The sequence below is a fragment of the Echeneis naucrates genome, chromosome 20 (genome assembly GCF_900963305.1).
Source record: "Echeneis naucrates chromosome 20, fEcheNa1.1, whole genome shotgun sequence".
Taxonomy (NCBI): domain Eukaryota; kingdom Metazoa; phylum Chordata; class Actinopteri; order Carangiformes; family Echeneidae; genus Echeneis; species Echeneis naucrates.
In genome coordinates, this window is record NC_042530.1 from 17653278 (window position 1) to 17670753 (window position 17476).

A 17476-nucleotide genomic window follows, 5' to 3' on the forward strand; every position below is an offset into this window, starting at 1 on the left:
ATAAACATAATTTATTTGATACAAATAAAAAGTGAAATGCTGGTTATATCAGCATGCCTTACAGGCTCAATCACAGCCGGCTCGCCCTTTTCTCCCTTCTGACCAAGGGCTCCTCCAGCACCAGCAACCTGCAGTTTGAAAGCGAGCACAGAGGTGACATTCTTCACACAGCAGTTACACTTCACAGGTGAATGACTAGCAACGATGAGCAGTGACGACAGGAGAGGCAGTTCAGCCAGAGAAAAGAATGTGTCTGAATGCTTGAACAAATCTTAATCAATCAACATCATTTGCTCAGTCATAGCTACTGCAGCTAAATCAGAGGCAGAAAGACAGTAAAGAATAACACACAGTGAGATGTCATTGTTTAACAAAACAGGCAAAATGTTAGTCATACTGAGCAGAAATAGACCTACTACTCTCTACTCTGGCTGCTTGAAATGGAGCAGTGCTGTCATTGCATTGCCATTGTGCAGTGTTACTAAATAATAGTTGACCCCATCAGATTGTTACTGTCATGCAAAAAAAAAAAAAATCACACAAAATATTCCAACTAGATTGATTTAGGAAGAGAGAGAGAGGACTAGACATCACCCTACACTCTCATTTCAGTTATGGGTAATTTATTCTACTCTTTTTGCAACATCACAAAAGGTGAATTTAAATAAACAGCTGAGTGTACTGAGTTGGCCCATCTGTCTTTTGTTTATGTGTATTCTAAAAGTGGAGGCGGAGTAGTGGAGGAGGTGGGTTGAGATGGGAAGGATCAGGAGGCACTTAATCTGTGAATGGGAGGATGGGTGGTGTGTGCAAGGAGGAAGGGGGGAACCGTAAAATTTAACAATAACCAAAGGCACGCAGACACAAAACGGTGTTTCATGATGTTCTAACAGTGGGTGAATTTAGACAGCACTGGGTCCAAAATTGCAAAAGATAAAGTGAAGAGAGGACGTGCTAAATATTTATACTATTCAAGTGAAGGCATAGCTCAAACGTGGGTATGTAGTATTGAAATATTAAGTTGTGAAAGAACATCTTCATTATGACTGAGTGTGTCTGTGTGTGTCACTGATGGTTTGAAAACAGGGCGCTTGTTTGGAGGACTGAGAGCTAAGTGGCTGGTGGGTCTGGGCGGAGTGCAGGCTAGGCGGACACACACCGCTTAAAGGCTGTGCGTGAAGATAAGAAGAAAAAAATGTGCATACATTTGATTATATGCACTTCTCTAAAATAACACAGATACATGCACCATCCCAAACACAGTTGTCAATCACTGAATCACCAACCACTCCATGCCAAGCAATCATCTAAGGAGGCGTGCATTGAGAGGCAAAGAGTGAATCCCTAAGGTCCATGCACACACCCTCCAGCAGGTTGGGGTGTGATACTTACAGTGCTCTCAGAAACGTCAGTTTCAGCAGCAACCCCGGGCCCCACCTCATCGTCGTCGGCTCCCGTGGCTTTAGGTGGGGCCGTGCCATACTCATCATATACCCCGTAATCATACAACCTGTTGTCAACCTCCCCCAAGTCATACTCCTTTAGGTCATATTCCTTAAAGTCATATGCTTCTGCACCAATGTCCACATTGTCGACCATTTCTGGGACGGTGGTGGGCTCCAGACCAACAGGAACAGCCTCAGTGACATAAGCACCGACAACATCCTCCTCCACAGCCTTTCAGGTGTTACCCAGGGACACAGGTAGAAGTAATGGTGGGCGACCAAGGAAATAAAGGCGTTAGTTAAGTATTGAAGGAAAAATTCTACTTTTAAAAGTTATTAAAGCAGACTGCACATCACTTCAGGAAATTTTACAGCACAAACAGCAATGGTAACACCTTATTCACTCCAAGTGGTCTGAAAGTTAGTGTTATTTTGTGGGAATGTTATTTGAATATTTCAATTGCCACTGACAACATGAAAAAAGTCACTATATACCACATTAAGTATTTGTCTCAAGATCCCAACAGCATATATCAGGAGTGAATAAAATGTTACTCTCGTGGATGAGCCTGACAAAGAAAAGTTTGTTATTCATACATGTCAACACAGACATGAGATTATCTCAGCTTTCTTTTCAACAGTAATCCAGAATGTACCAAAACAGGCAGTACAGAAAGGCTGACATAAATGTCTGAAATGACATGAGACGCAGTTTGCACAAACAACAAATCAATGGACAGGTTGTAGTAGCTGCGCAGTGTTTCAGTATACAAATAAAAATAATCAGATTTTGTCACCAGCTGCCCAAGTTTCTCTGATACACTGTAAGTGGGTCAAGCTATAAAACCACAATCTCTCCAGTGTTTGGATTTTTCATTACAAATTTTGGATCAAGCTTTGGTGATTCAACAAAATGGATACAATTATATAGTTATATTTATATTTCTTTATTTATATTTGCACTACTCCACCTCACCAAATTATCTATTTAAAATGTGTTGTATAGTTATATCCACTTTGTTCAATGCCGTGGCAGGTTCATAGGGCTTGAGGAAACTTAAGCATTGGTGATCATAGTTATTTTCTAAGTAATCAGCAGAACTAGTGAGAAAAACCAAGCTGATGGACAACGACGTTTGCATTGTCAAACCATCAATGTCACTGGCCTTGGCTAAGACACTTTTAATCCTAGATGAGGCTGCAGGGCTTGTCATCCCTTCGATTTTTGTGAGGGTAGTTAAGGTAGAAAATATGGTATGACTGTGGCAAAGCTTGTAGTCGAACAGCACAAAACTGTCTTCGGCTTCTGGTGAAGAAGCACATGTTGCTTCACTGAGAGCTTGAGTGGTTTACTCTAGTTGGAAGGCAAAAGGGAATCACACATTTCCAAAGCCATACTTTTTTCTTTTGAACTATTCAGGTGCAGTACAGTATCAGTTCCATTAAAATTAAATTAAATTAAATTACTAACTGTCATTACTTCATCTGAACTCTAAAGTTCACTTATTCATATGATGGAAACTACAAAAACCTGCAGCCTCAGCTCAAAATGAACAAAGAACTACAAATTACTTTGAAAGCAGGCTAAGCCTCCCTCCCATTCACAAAGTTTGTGCAATGGAAGAGGGCTTTCAAACTAAAAAAAAAAAACAAAAAAACTTCACCATCCCCAATAAAGTTTTAATTAATCCAAAGACACATCTGTTCATTCAAATTGTTGCGTCTTTGTCATACCAGGTGCTTTCTTGGGTAAATTCTTCCTTGCTCACATTTCCCAAAACACCGGAAATTCTTTTTAAAAGTAAATGAAAATGAAGATGAAAATTACCTCATATGGTCCACTTGTGGCAAAAGGAGACTGAGTTTGAGTACCAGCTACCGTTCCGTAGTCAATGTTTGTATTGTAATCTCCTTCTACATTGCTTAGCTGAGTCATGTTGAAAAAAGGAAAGAAGAATAAAGCGAGGGTTAACACAGAGGCTCAAACTCAGGTTATTTGGTTGGGGTCTTCTCAAGCTGACTAAAGGCTGATCTACTTCTACAAAAAAGAGGTTAGGGAGTTCTTAGTCTGCCATCAGAGATTTTCCTTTCAGAATTCAGGCCAGGAAGATCTTGATGGGATTTTGTCTTTTCTTAACATAGACGTTTACCCTAAAATTGCCTCTGGGTCGTTCCGGTGCTGTGGCCTGGTAGCCAGGCATCTGTCGTTTCTTCTTAGCAGCAAACTTTTTAGCTGGTGATTTTTTGGGAGCCAAGAACTTTAAGGGCCTGGCCTTAGATTTACTGAGGGACTTTCTGGTCCTCTTCTTTTTCATGGAGACACTACGTTTCTTTCTCTGCAAAAGCTTTCGGCAACAAAGAACACCAAGACAAACGTGGAACATTCAAAAGTGGAAATGAATAAAGGCCCAATCTGCAATTTTTTCACAACTGTCAGAGCACATGTGCTCCACTTCATGGGAGCAGCTACAGTACAGTAGTTGATCTGCACAGTATACTTTCACATTGTCACTATATACACTAACTAGAAGGGCTGCAAGTGAAATGCTGGCTGTGTTAACAGTCTTCAGAAACTGAAAATTGAACGGAAAGGGTGCCGCACAGCAGACGAGGACTGGGTCTTTCTTGGGACATATATATATCAATCTGAGACTGATACAAAAACAAAATGGAGGATTGGCCTTTCAGCAATACTTCAGAGCAACAACAGTGAAAAACAGCAGTGGAGGTTAGCTTTCTTCTGCTGCATTTTCCAAAATTTAAAGTATGACTTTGCTGATGTTGCATAATGTTCTCAAAGCTTTTAAAGACATACTGAAATGCAAAAAAAAGAAAAAAAACACAATCAAGCAAATGCCATTCCTTGTGAGAGAAAGCAGAAGCCTCACAAAACAGACACAAGGAGGACTGACACGCCGATTTTGTATGTTTACATGCACACTCAAATCTACTTGTGCTGTTTTACTGTGATTTCACTACTAGAAAAAGTGATGCTAGGTCAGGAAACTTTGAGTCCAGCTAAATATTTTAATGTAGTGTTGCATATCAAATTTATTGCTACTTTTGGATATGAGAATTTGGCAAAAATGTTATTATAATGCAGTTTACCCCCAGTTAGTGGAGTACTGGTGTGCTCATAAACATAACACTGAGACACAGAAAAACACACAAGACAAACTGACAGATGAGACGGATTGATGACTGACAAAACGACACATCACAGGATATTTTTTTTCTTTTCTTTTCCCTTTTTCATTTACCTGTGGGTCTGAATACTCATCGGTGGGTCCGATGTCTATGGCTCCTTCAGCGTAATCATAGAACTGAGAGTAATCTAAATCATCAGTAGTGTACTAGAGAGTACCAGGGAGAGAGAGACAGCGAGAGAGAGAAAGAGAGGAGGAGAAGTCTTCATCATTCATTAGTCATTAGCGACAGCATCAAGGATGCAGAGAGCTCTTTCAGCAAGATGATGCACGTCATCATCATGGGCAAGATGCATGTTCAAAATATAATGTTTGATAAAAAAAACCAAAACATTTTCCATCATTATTTATGGGATTATTAAGGGTAATAAAATAATTAACAAAGCAGTAATCGTAACAATATCAACATCATACACATAGCATTATATCCTACAATATGCACAACATAATGCTATGACGTATTCGGATGTTTAATATTATGGTAATGACAGCAAAGAAAATCATTGCCTGCAGACCTAATGTGACTAGATTAGATAATGTTTTAAACCAGTGAACACACATGTAAATAAATGCTGAAACCGGCCATGTGGATCATAACCCGCAAACATGGGCAGATGTGAGCTTTCAAAGCAGACAGAGAAACATCATAGACACATTTTCCAGCTGCAGGGATACCATACATCACAAAGAAAAGTCCTCACTGCAAGAATGTAAATTATGCATTCAGGCGGATTAAATGTCTCTGATTTTAAGATGGTTTCTTTTAGTTATGTAGTTCAATGACAAACAAAAATAAAACTAAATATAAACAAATTACTTCTGGTCATGACAGTTCATCACTTCATGCTACAGCAGCTTAGAAGTGAACATAAGATTGCTCTTAACTGATTAAAAATGAGGTTATGGTATCTGAGAACACGTGTTTCCGATGAACGAAACACAGATGGATCTCTGTTAAACTGGTGCAGATGTAGTTTAAGTAACCACACTGCAGGGAGGAACAATTTTACAACTGTTTAGTGCCCATGACTGTTTCACCCTGTCCTTTATAACCATGAAAATGAGTTATGAGCTAAGAGGATTAACTTATAGCACCTAATTCTGATGCTGTTGTGTTTACGTATGAGTGATATTAAATTTAGTGCGTAACAAAGAATTATACATATTCCACTGTGTCCACGGTCCTGCTCATAAAATAAACACTGTAGGAGGGGTTAACAGACGATGTAGATTAGGGGCAGAGGAAGAGATGAAGAGGACAGAGACGGGTTAGGTTAGGTAACTCTATCAAGTCCAGTTACTCACATCCATCAGCAAATCAACCTGTCTTCATTGTGTTCATTTAAATTGCAAATACAAACTTAATCTCACAGCTACTCGCTGCTGTTGAGATGCTCTCTATGGGTTTGGATTTACAAGAAAGATGCACATCTGTCCACTGCAAATAGTCGACCTTCGCTTACCTCCCCGAGGGAAGACACATGTTATGACATCAGTGAGTGAGGTGTTGCCAGATGAGGAGCATATATTCCAGTTTCATTTGTGGATTGAGTGTATATTTACCCTGTGACGGCACGTTAGCCCATTTTGTGTTAGCTACATTGGACACTCAATAAGGAATGTAAATTAATGTAGATGTATATGATGTCTGACTGCCTTGCTGAGTGTAATGGAGACAAGTCTATACTCACAGCACCTGATATCAATATGCTAACCTTTTTTATGTAATATTTCTTCTACTTAGTCCATAGAAGATATAAAGGTGCACCAGAATCATGACATCATAAAGTAAAATCATGAAACTTGAAATGAATTTCTGAATTAGAGCAAGGTAGTTGTAGAAGCACCCTCCTGCCACCACCACTCTCTCTGCTGCTGACCTCTTCCACTGGCTCCTGAGCCTGCAGGGTGTCAATGTGAGGGGTGTCACAGTCTGGGCTGTAATGTTCGCAGTAGTCATATGCTGCCTTAGGATCAGCCACAATCAGAAGTTGCTGAATGTCTCCCTGTAAAAGAACAAAAACAAACACCCTTTAGGTCACAGCCTTCATGTACAGGCTGATTTCACCCACTTTAAAAGCAGTTAACATCTGAAATGAATCATTTAAATCATCATTATTTACTGCTCTCCAAACATGCACATGATTGATGAAACTTCATCATTAGCTCGAGACAAGGCTGCAAAGACTTGCTGCCAGGGTCATGTCTCATCTTGCTCACCAATATGCACATGCTGGGTAGAGTGGTATAAATGTAAATTTTAAATTACAGATGTCATCTTCTCAGTCCCATACACTTATAGTCTGGCAGAGTAAATTCCCCCCTTGAATGATTAAACAGCTTGACACACACCCAACTCCAGTTCAGGAAACCGAGTTTAGTTACTTGAAAAATTATTATCATTATGCCAAGGTTGGACTCAGGAAACCAATAAGCATGACACAAGAAATACCTGGTAAGGCCATGTGGGCTACAGGAAACAGGATTGTTACCATTAACAATTGGTGAGTTATATATTAGATTAGTGATATATTTATTGTGATGTATATGTTTTCATGTTTAGATCAGGAAATATTGTAGCACAGAACATTTTGTCTGACTCTCCAACAAATCATTTTCAAATGCTTAAAAGATGAAAAACTAATCATTGTGCTTAAACACCAAAACAATATCACGACTAGCCACAAAATCAGTTTGGCACTGAATTAAACCGATTGTGAACAGCTTTTAATTTCAAACTTCCCCCATAAGGCCACATGGTTACATTTAGTGTCTGGCAAAGTCAGAAGGCTAAAATTAAGCCACCTATAAGTGTGTCACATTTTAAAAAAGGAAACATGTTCAACAAAAAGCAACAACACAGCACTTTGGAGAGTAGATTTGTCACAACTCAAAAGAGGATAACTCAAACCACAATGTTCTATCTACGCAAGGGACACGATAGTATTTAACTGCTTTCCACCAATGTCTTGCCTTGTTATCAGTCCCACAGCAAAAGCACACAGCTCACTGCAAGACAGTGAATATACTCTAAAGCAGCTGGATTTTTCTTTGCAGTCTGTAATTGCTTCAAACAAATTCCTGCCGTTTGGTTTTGTGCCTTTATACACATTGCAAAGACAGCTGAGGGGTTTTAGTCAAGTGGGTGAGGGTGCTCAGAGATGCCTTAGCCCAGAGGTAAAATCCTGGTGCAGCAGGGATGCTATACATTGAAGAACAGAGGAGAGGACTGACAGTGAAACATGAGAGAAACAAAGCAGGCTGCAACTTGTATGTGTATGTTCTAAAACTCTGTCTATGGACTCTTTACAAGTACCTGAGCATAAACATCCATTTGTAACATTTGTTGAGGCTTGCACCATGGGAAAAAACAAGGAAACATTCTCTGTGTAAGCATTAATCAGCATCTCTTTGACAGATTCAGATGGACCTTCAAAACATTCCTCCCTGGTTGTCTTTGGTGTCTCTTCAAGAAGAGTTGCTTTCCCTGACTGCTTTCTAACAAGAATACAAATGAGATACAGGATAACAATCATCAGGTTCTGTCTTGCCTTATCAGCCACTTTGTCTGACCTGACATGTACCTGCCTTATCCTGCAATGACAAATTCCAACTTTCTGATTCGACAGGCCATTCATAACACACTACACTGTTGCTTTTACATTTTCAGTAAACACAGTTTTGCATTGCACCATGTGATCAGAACATCATCTCACTGCCACTGTCTGAACGCTCCCAGACTCCAAACTGTTTTTATGCTGGTAATATATAGTTTAGTTTATAATAGCAACTTAAGAGCACCAGATTGTACATCCTTGTCCTGATTGTAAGAAGAATTTTTTCTGAAAAAATAAATAAATAAATAAATAAAATTCAGCGCTATCCACTGAAAGCACTGGCCACACTGACCTTATGAAGGGAAAGGGGGACAGAACTAAACCAAAATGCCAAGACAGGAGATGCCTTAGTTAAGGTGTGTGTGTGTATATAAGTGTTTGGGAATGCTCGACAGAGAAAGAAAAGATCAAGCTTCGCCCTGACTCAAGCTGACATGTATTACCTCATGTGTGACCCTAAGACCAACACTGAAAGCTTGAACCCTGCCTGGAGTCAGCTCTAATTAGTCCAAAAGCAACTTTTCACACACAAATAAGCTGTGGAGACATGTGTTAAACCCCCTGATCAGCTCAGCGCCACCAGGAAACATCTGACTTTCAGAGGACAGGAACAACATGATAGATCAATGTACATGGAAACAAGTTGCAAAACTGAATATTGTACATCAGGGATGTAAACCAAAATCCTATTTTATTTGCAGCATTAACAAGCATTTTCAGCTAAAAATATGATTGGGCCAAGTCTCCAAATAAAAAAGAACTATTTCATAAACCCAAGAAGGGGGAGTGACAAATTGACATCAACTCAATATGGCAAGACCAAGAAACATCTAGAGGCAGACAGGCTGAGTATTAACGAGAGCAGCTGGGATGGTAAAAGATGTTTTGTGCAGGGAAACACCTGGGGAGAGTTATGCCGAGGCTTTAGGTCTGTCTTCCATTGTGGACCGCTGAGATAAAAGCCTCTGGCAACTTGGAGCAAAGCCAGAGCTCCAAAATATGCCCCTCCTGCTTACAGGACTGCACATTACAGCAGAGAAGCAGACCCACAAGTCTGCGTGTTAATGACTGCACTGTCAGAGTTCAACAGGAAGAGGGAGGCTGAAGGAGAAAATGCTCGGTCAGAATCTACATCTGAGGCTTGTGAGTCATTGAAGTCTGGTTACTCTACCACTGCTATGATATCAGCTCTTTAGTTATCAGTCTTGGTCTTGGACTTGGTCTTGAAACGTTTAAATATATCATTAAAATTAGAAAAAAACACTAAGTGTGTGTCTCTAATGTACTTAGGTTGGTATTCATAACAAATTAAATCAAAAACAAGAATTTGTGTGACTGTGCTATGATACCTAACTATGTATTGTACTTTTTTTTTTTTAATACAACTACATCTGATCAAACAGCAAAGTAACATTTGTAAAGAATGGCGCCATACAACAACTTTCTATAAGTAAACCACCATCTTGACCTTAAATATACATAGAGGAGGTCAAAGGTTAAAGAGGTGCCTGGTGAAACAGTTTGCTTCCAGAGAGTAGCTGTTTTCTCTGCTAGAATCCTGCATCATGCTGCACCTAGAGTGATGAGCATCCCCGACCAAATCAAAACACAAGTAGCTGTCACCATAGGTTCTGTGACATCGCTTTGCCTGGGGGAACATACCTATTCCAACCATAGCTAACTGTAATTAGGCATCCCCACACGACAATTAGCGGCTGCCCTAACAGTCTGTACAATACAGTTGGCCTGAGCAGAAGAGATCCAAGAAAAGACAGTAGTCAATCTCTGCATACACCAATAACTTCTTTGATTGCAGTTACACAATGACATTGATGTGACAGATTACTTTCAGTAATAGACTCATGTGGGCGAAAAATAAATGCATAACATTCAGAAAACATTTTACCTGAGAAAAGCAAGGTGGTCAGCATGAAAGGTACAAATTTGTTATTTCATCAAAAGTGTTGTTTTGCTATGTTTTTGCAGTGAGCAATTCGGGCTAGCATTCGCTCATCAATGTCTCTTACAAACACATACATCTTGTGGCGGCACTGATACATGCACACCTCAGCACCATGGAGTCCCTTAGCTGAGACAAACTGAGCTCTAAGGGGTGGTTGCTCCTTCAGAATAGAGGAACTAGCTATGCATGTGTGTGCACTATTATGGGAGGTAATGTCAGCTAGGCATGAATAGACAGTCTCATAGTATGGCAGGGAGGCCTCAGGATGAAGAGGGTGGAGGGAGGTGGAGGTGGTGAGCTGTGGAGAATATTCAGGAAGGGGAGTAGATGAGGAAATGAGGGAGGCCTGACGGTGCAATGAAAAACTTCCATTCATCTAAACCAGATCCATTTGCGATGACGGTTGCTTCAAACCTGAGGCAGGTATGGTATGAATAGACATTTATGAAAAATGTGTGTTAACTTTCAAAATTAATACCAACCAAGTGGTTGTAATGTTACATTGTATTATTAAATGTGCTCTTGGAAATCAAAAACTCACCCACAAAAGAGGAAGAACTACAGTAAATGAAGAACCACTCGTACAATATTAATTATATTTCTCGTATTTACATATAACATAAGTTCTTTTGTCATGAAGTAGAATATGGTTATTAAAATAGAGAGGTCTGACAAAGACTCTGCTCAGGTGCAACATTTCCTTGGAATATTTCTCAGCACTACTGACTTTATGTACACATCTATTTTCTCATACTACCCACTGACCTGAATGCACAAGACCTAGGTATTTCCTTTCTCAGTATATCCCAGCATGCATCAGTCCCTATGGACCTCTGAGGAGAGTAGGGACAGAGAACAGACAGGAGACCTGTTCCAAAAACCACACAGAGAAGACGCTGTGAGCTGACTTATGGCTCCTATTTTCAGCACTTCCATTGCCCAAACTTTGACTGGACACACTGTTTGAGTGTCCTTTCAAAATATAATCGAAACTGACAGGAAATGTGAAGACCTGAAAGCAAATTTTGCATCTAACAAATCGACAACCCTTCCATCTCATCTTCATTGTTGATTAATATGTCATCAGATAAGTAATATGATTCACCTCACAGTCAGATTTTTGCATCATCCACGTTGCAGACTGATTTAAAATTTCTCCATGAAAATAATTAAGTTGAAAACATGCATACAATATAATGGAGCATCGAATGTCTATTATTTGTATATATATATCCATGTTTTCAAATTTGTCATCATGTTTGAGTCAAATGTGAGTCCATTTGTTGACTCACTCTAAAAGGAGATGTGGTCTATCACTGCATCTATTTTAATTAATTAACTTGTGCACAGTAGGCCTAACCTTTCATTTAATAAAAGGCTGAATAGACAGACTCCTCTTTTTTTGAGAGGGTTGAGGTTTTAGTGTAGACAGATCACTTTTGTTTGTCAGTTTTAATTTTGGCAGACTACCTATACTCCTACTATCTTGAATTGATTTGAAATTATTTGTCCATCAGTTCTTGGGTTTTAATCACTTGTCTCTGCAGTTAGCACAGACTGATGACTATGTGGATAACTTACTGCATCTACTGTATGTTAAAAATTCTTCTTATTTATGTCTACATCTACAGTTTTATTTCATTTTATATGTTTTGTCTTGTGTTGACTATAAAGTAATTTTCTTATCAAATCTCATCTAATCTTCATCAGTAAATCTTTGCTTTTGTCCTCATCCAAACGGTCATGGTGCAGCAAAAAGCCAGACCTGGCCTCATGCATGCTGGGAGGTCTGTCCCCATGGCAATGACATGGCATGCCAAAATATATAGCTCTCAAAAAGCAGCAGCCACAGCAGTCGTTCAAACATGGAATCAGGATAATCCTTGTTGACCATTAACAAACTACAACTCCCACGAGCAAACACAGATGTGTGCATGAACTGCTGAGGTGAGAAGCAGTTTCACACTCACACTGTCCAGGAATGATGAAACTATGCTACAGCACCAAAAGCTGAATATAAAGCCTCAGTTACCTCAAATGTATGTTGGATATCTGAGTGAAGATCCTCATAACTCCCAAAGAATTGTAGACCTCCATATTTTCCCAGGTTTCTATCATCTCCACATTCCCATTTGACAGCATCACATGGGCCAGTGCTGCCTCAGTAGGATTTCACAGAAAACTAAGTGACTAAGTCAAAACACTTTTGGAGGAAGAGTCAGCATCACTCTAAATACCATTACTTTGATTGAAGCAATGTTTAAAAGTGCCTTTTGTTCAAGGTCATATGAGATGAAAATGGCCCGATTTATCAGCTCTGATCACCATGGATGTATCTACACCTGTGTTCATCCATTTTCCTGGTGTTACGTCTTTGAGAGCATAAGCTGGCAGATCAGAGCTGATTAGCACAGTGCTTTTAAACTAGAAACCTACTGCACACAGGGGAAAGAGAGGGCGCTGCAGGCGCGAAAAGACTTCCACAAATACACAACATAACAGCTGGTTTGTGGACATCAAGACCTTTCAGGTCATTTGTATAAGTTATGTCTCACGTCATTAACACCAGGTCAAAGTAAAGTGGCATGTTTGATCTGTGTTGTTCAAGTACATGTCAAGTGTTCAGACTTCAGACTTCAGACTGATTTTAAGCCATGTGATTTCTCTGCAGTCTCCCCACTATGCCATGCTCATCCTTGCTTTTAGGAATGTCTCTAAAGAGACACCACTGAAAAGTTCACCTGGAAAACCTCCTCATCCAGGATTCTGGTGCCAAATACAGTGATGCCATTGGTGCTGATGGAAGAATGGTCACTCCTGGGGAGAGGCTTGATGATCTTCTTCTTACAGTCTACAATGACGGTGACTGTCTTCTTCTCCACACTGATAGCCACACGGTGCCACCTGGTCAGGGAGAGGTATGCATTCAAAAAGAGGTGAGATTCAATACCTTAATCACACAAGTTGAATAAGGACACTTCATGTGATTATAATCTGCCTTTTAAACATGAAGCAACTCAGGAGGGAGAAACTCAGAAGGGTCTGACACATGGAGTGGCGTTTATCCCAGTTTATACATTACATGTGTATTAAGAAATAACTAGAAACCTAGTTATGGATGATACATTTCAATCAACAACACCCAAAGATGCAAAGGTTGAATTGGGGTCACACGTGAGTCCGACACCTCCCTCGCTTTTGGACCGTTCACAATTTATGGACTATTGCATACCAGGCAGCAGTGGACCACATTCTTGCCCCCACACTTTGGCCTTGTTTAACACAGGATTACACTCATTAAACTCCAAACTTAATCCTCCTTCTGGGTTACTCGGCATGACAGACATGGTGAACATTGTGGAAAGTGTGTGTCAGGATCCAGGAAGGCCTGCCTTGCCAGAGCAGGACACACACAGTCAAACATTGTTCTTAGATGGAAGATGAGACCTGGCACAACTGCAGCTCAAAGTGGCAGAATGAGAATTGTTCATCAGCAGTACAGATGTAAAATATATATCTGCTATATTTATTTTTCTTAATGGTAATTGTCACTATCAGAGGGAAGTTAGGCTTAGAGGGAAATAAACTTGCAACTATCTGTGGGTTTAGCAGTACAGCAGGAACGGCAGAAGGGCAAAGGCTGACTTCAGTAGGTTTAAAAAATATTTCACAAGTTTGAAGTGCAACATCACACTGTATTTGAGAAGGAAAAAAATTGTTTTTTTTGGGCCCACCACTATACACTGTGACAGCTCATTTAAAATACTTTCATTCCCTTTAGAGGAATGTATAATGCTTATTTCTACCCTGTCAATGTCATTATTGTCTTTCTCTTTTCAAGCTTGGCATATGCTTCTTAGTAACATATCCACAGGGATTGCAGACTGTAAGAAGCACAAACTATAGTCATTTAAGATTTAACCAAGACTTGGAGTACGTCCAGACCAAGAAATGTTAAAAATCCTCTACAGAGAGAATTGGCTTTGGTGTCACAGACCTATGAATTGGACAAAACAGCCAACAATGACTAACACAAAGCTGCCTGTTTGTTGCAATGTGCACATGAAACAGATTTCTCACTTTTTAATGGATTTACCAAAATTCGTTCTGTCATAACTATACAAACTACATTTCGCCTTTAGCCTATTTAAAGATACTGTTACTTGGCAATGACTTCCTTCCTTCTCATAGCAAGTGAGAAGAAAGCTTTAATAACAGTAAAACACAATTTCAAATGAATGCTTCTGTGTATCATTAGCTGGGATTGGCTCCAACCCCAACTACTTTCTTTCAGCCTCATGACAGGTAACATAGAGCATTGGTTGATGATGCTGGGATTTATGAACCTGGGAACAAATAATTTGGTTTACGCTAAAAGGTTACATATCTCTGACTGGAGGGCTGAAAAAGAGGTTTAGGACTGCCCCATTCCCCTCATTTCCCCTCTCCCCTTTCTAAAATAACAGAAGCAATGAGTTCATGGATGAGGTCAGGTTGCCCATAGCAGTCCCTGCTGTGTCCCAATAATCCAGTGTCTCCCTGTCTCTGACCTGTCTCTGTGCCTGCGGACCCCTGAGGAGATGGATAATCCAGTGGTAAGCACCTGTGGTGCAACAATGGGAAGAGCTGGGTTTCTTGCTTTTATTAGAACAAGGCAGTGGTATTCAGAAATTGTTGACTTGTTTCAGTGTTTTAGTTGATTCAGTTTTCCCTCCACCTCTCATGACAGTGACTGTTCTATCAATCCAATTCGATCGTCCATAGCAAACTGCAGCATTGTTCATTGCTTTCCCCAATGATGTGAAAAGGACTACTGGCAGGTTATCTGTTTTACACTGACTGTATCAGCTAAACAAACCAACAGTAGAACAGTAGATGTTCATGTTAAGTCTACTGGGTGATTATGTAATATATCATTTAGGAACACAAATTGGCATAACATGGATTTGCCAGTCAAGCTTTACATCCAGTGAGATGAAACTTTATGTATGTATTCCCTTTTGCACCTCCAGCATTTTAAACATAGACCCTCATTCACCTGCAGTGCCTTCACTCCCTCCTCTGTATGCTACAGCTCCTTTGACTTCTGAATCAGCTTCAACCAAGACTTTGATGATGTGTGGGAGTATTTGAGTATGTGACTGCGTGAGTGTATGTTTGAGATTTGACGTACTTTCCATCTGCGAGGTTGAGGGTAGAGAACAGGGGGTAGTCCTCTGGGGCTGGTTTACCAGACTGATCCTCATACAGGAAGACAGGTGAGCGTCCCACTTCCATGCCCAGCTGTTGGACCCCCTGCTCATTGTAAATGGACAACAGGAAAGACTGGAGGCTGATCTTGGGGCGCACAGTGGTCAGGATGGAGAAGTCCTCAGGAAAAACACCCCCTGAAAAGTCAAAAGAGGGGTGTAACAAGAGTTGAGTGGGTTGGAGTGAGTGCAAAAGGGGATACGTGTGTGATTATTATTCATTCAATTTAATGAAACTATGTCACAACATATCACAGTTGTAAATATCACTCAAATGGTGAGCTTTACAATAATTTAATAAATGTGAAGTAGAAAATGTGCACAGCACATCTCTATTGTGTAATGCCTTGAAACTAACCCTAACCTATAATACCATTGATTATAGCTCCAGCTTGGATTTTTACAAACCAGTCACACGAAGAGAGTCGCTGTGTGCTTTTTGTGTGTAGGTTGAGTTTTATATATTCCAAACAAATATTAACTTCTGCATTTTCAGCAACCTTGGGCAGTACTAAGATAAAATAGAATTAGCAGAGTTCACTGTCACAAGATGATTTTCCAACACATGCCAGTTGAACACACAGAGACTGGAGGGTGGTCCTACCAGGGAATAACTGCCTGGTGGGGGCACTGATCTGGACCTGCTTGGCAACTCTGTAAGCTGAGTCCGGCTTTGATGCTCTTCTGTTCGTGCAAAGTCCTGATGTTTTCGTCACTCCTTCAGGGTAATTTTGAAAATCTAATACTTTTAGGACATCCACTGGTTCTGCTGTTCAGGAAGAAAATAACACATCAGTTAGGCCATAGTACCATTCTCTGTAGACAATAGCTGGTTAAAGGTGATTCATCAACATATGGATGACAAATGGCAACAAGGAACAGTGCATGGATATTATATCAAAGCGCTTTACTTTTGCTTGACCAAAAAATAGATGTGCATGATCTCACTTATCCCATCACATCTCGGAAAGGACAGGGAAAATCAACTCAACGTACCTCAACGTGATGAAGTTCATCACTGTATCAACATTAAATAACATTTTAAAAATCAATATTCCCCCCTGTGACTCCAGAGGTTCAACTAACAGCTAATGTCTCAGTCAGCACCAAACAAAGAGCACCTAGATAAGTTTACTCTCCTCCTCTGGTGAGCCTTACTATGATAAGGCTCACTGGCCATTCTCTGCAGCCTCATGCACCTTGCATAAAGGAGCCTGTGTGGCCTGATGGAGTCCTCAGAGGCTCATGGGAAAGACTTACTAATTATGCCTCTTCATCCAAATACACTCTCAAAATAAAACAGTTTTGTCTGGTGAGTATAATGACCCTCTGTTTCATTTCAGTGTCATATAAAATAAAAACAGTGCTCACGTCAATCCTCTATGCAAAGTCATATATGACGAAAACAGGTAACGCAACGGCAGACTGTTCATCGTCACTTATCGTTTTTTTTCTTGAGTGTCTGAAAGTATGTTGTTTCTGATTGCTCTTAAGTCAGTGCTTTGGTTACCTTGTAGAAGTCAAACCGCTCTGAATGTTTCTTTAACTTTCCGACACAAAGTAGGGATCGTGAAAATGTCCAATGATGCTCTCTTGCAAACGCTTTAGGTGTGGCAAAGACAAGAACACAGAAGTAATTTCTTCTGTTTGCGTTCAGAAGAGCATTTGGTCTATGTGTCAACATGAATCTATTTCCACTGAATACAAAATCAGCACAAGCCCAACTCAGACAAATGATTTGAGTGAGGTAGTCAGCACTGATTTAGCTTTTGTTCGCTGACACTACTCAGACCAATGCTCTTCATAATGAAGGTAAAGAAAGCTGGTCAACTACAACTATGATCTGTACTCAGAGTAACTTAGCATGCTCACAGTCAACCCACCACAGTCCAGATCTTTCCCAGGAGGAACACAGACAGGCCAAATAACATAAAGACATCAGCAGACTGCCACTCCTTGGGAAGAGTAAGGTCAACTTGGCTTTTTTTGCTGCTTG

The 17476-nt window shown here is 40.2% G+C and overlaps 1 protein-coding gene across 7 annotated transcripts in view; it reads right to left on the reverse strand.

The window, feature by feature from the left end:
• The window catches only part of col11a1a (collagen, type XI, alpha 1a), a 70383-nt gene that overhangs the window by 49804 nt on the left and 3103 nt on the right, over window positions 1–17476 (reverse strand). Inside the window, exons 2-9 of one of the 7 annotated variants that reach the window (XM_029528682.1) lie at window positions 16085–16246; window positions 15405–15618; window positions 12973–13135; window positions 6532–6657; window positions 4706–4798; window positions 3274–3372; window positions 1393–1677; window positions 63–128 (exon numbers count right to left, since the gene is read on the reverse strand). In XM_029528682.1, the coding sequence (XP_029384542.1) occupies window positions 63–128; window positions 1393–1677; window positions 3274–3372; window positions 4706–4798; window positions 6532–6657; window positions 12973–13135; window positions 15405–15618; window positions 16085–16246 (1208 nt within the window). Of the gene's footprint in view, window positions 1–62; window positions 129–1392; window positions 1678–3273; window positions 3426–3595; window positions 3791–4659; window positions 4799–6531; window positions 6658–12972; window positions 13136–15404; window positions 15619–16084; window positions 16250–17476 lie in introns of all 7 variants that reach the window. The other 6 variants (XM_029528681.1, XM_029528680.1, XM_029528684.1 and 3 more) reach the window with 6 other exon arrangements.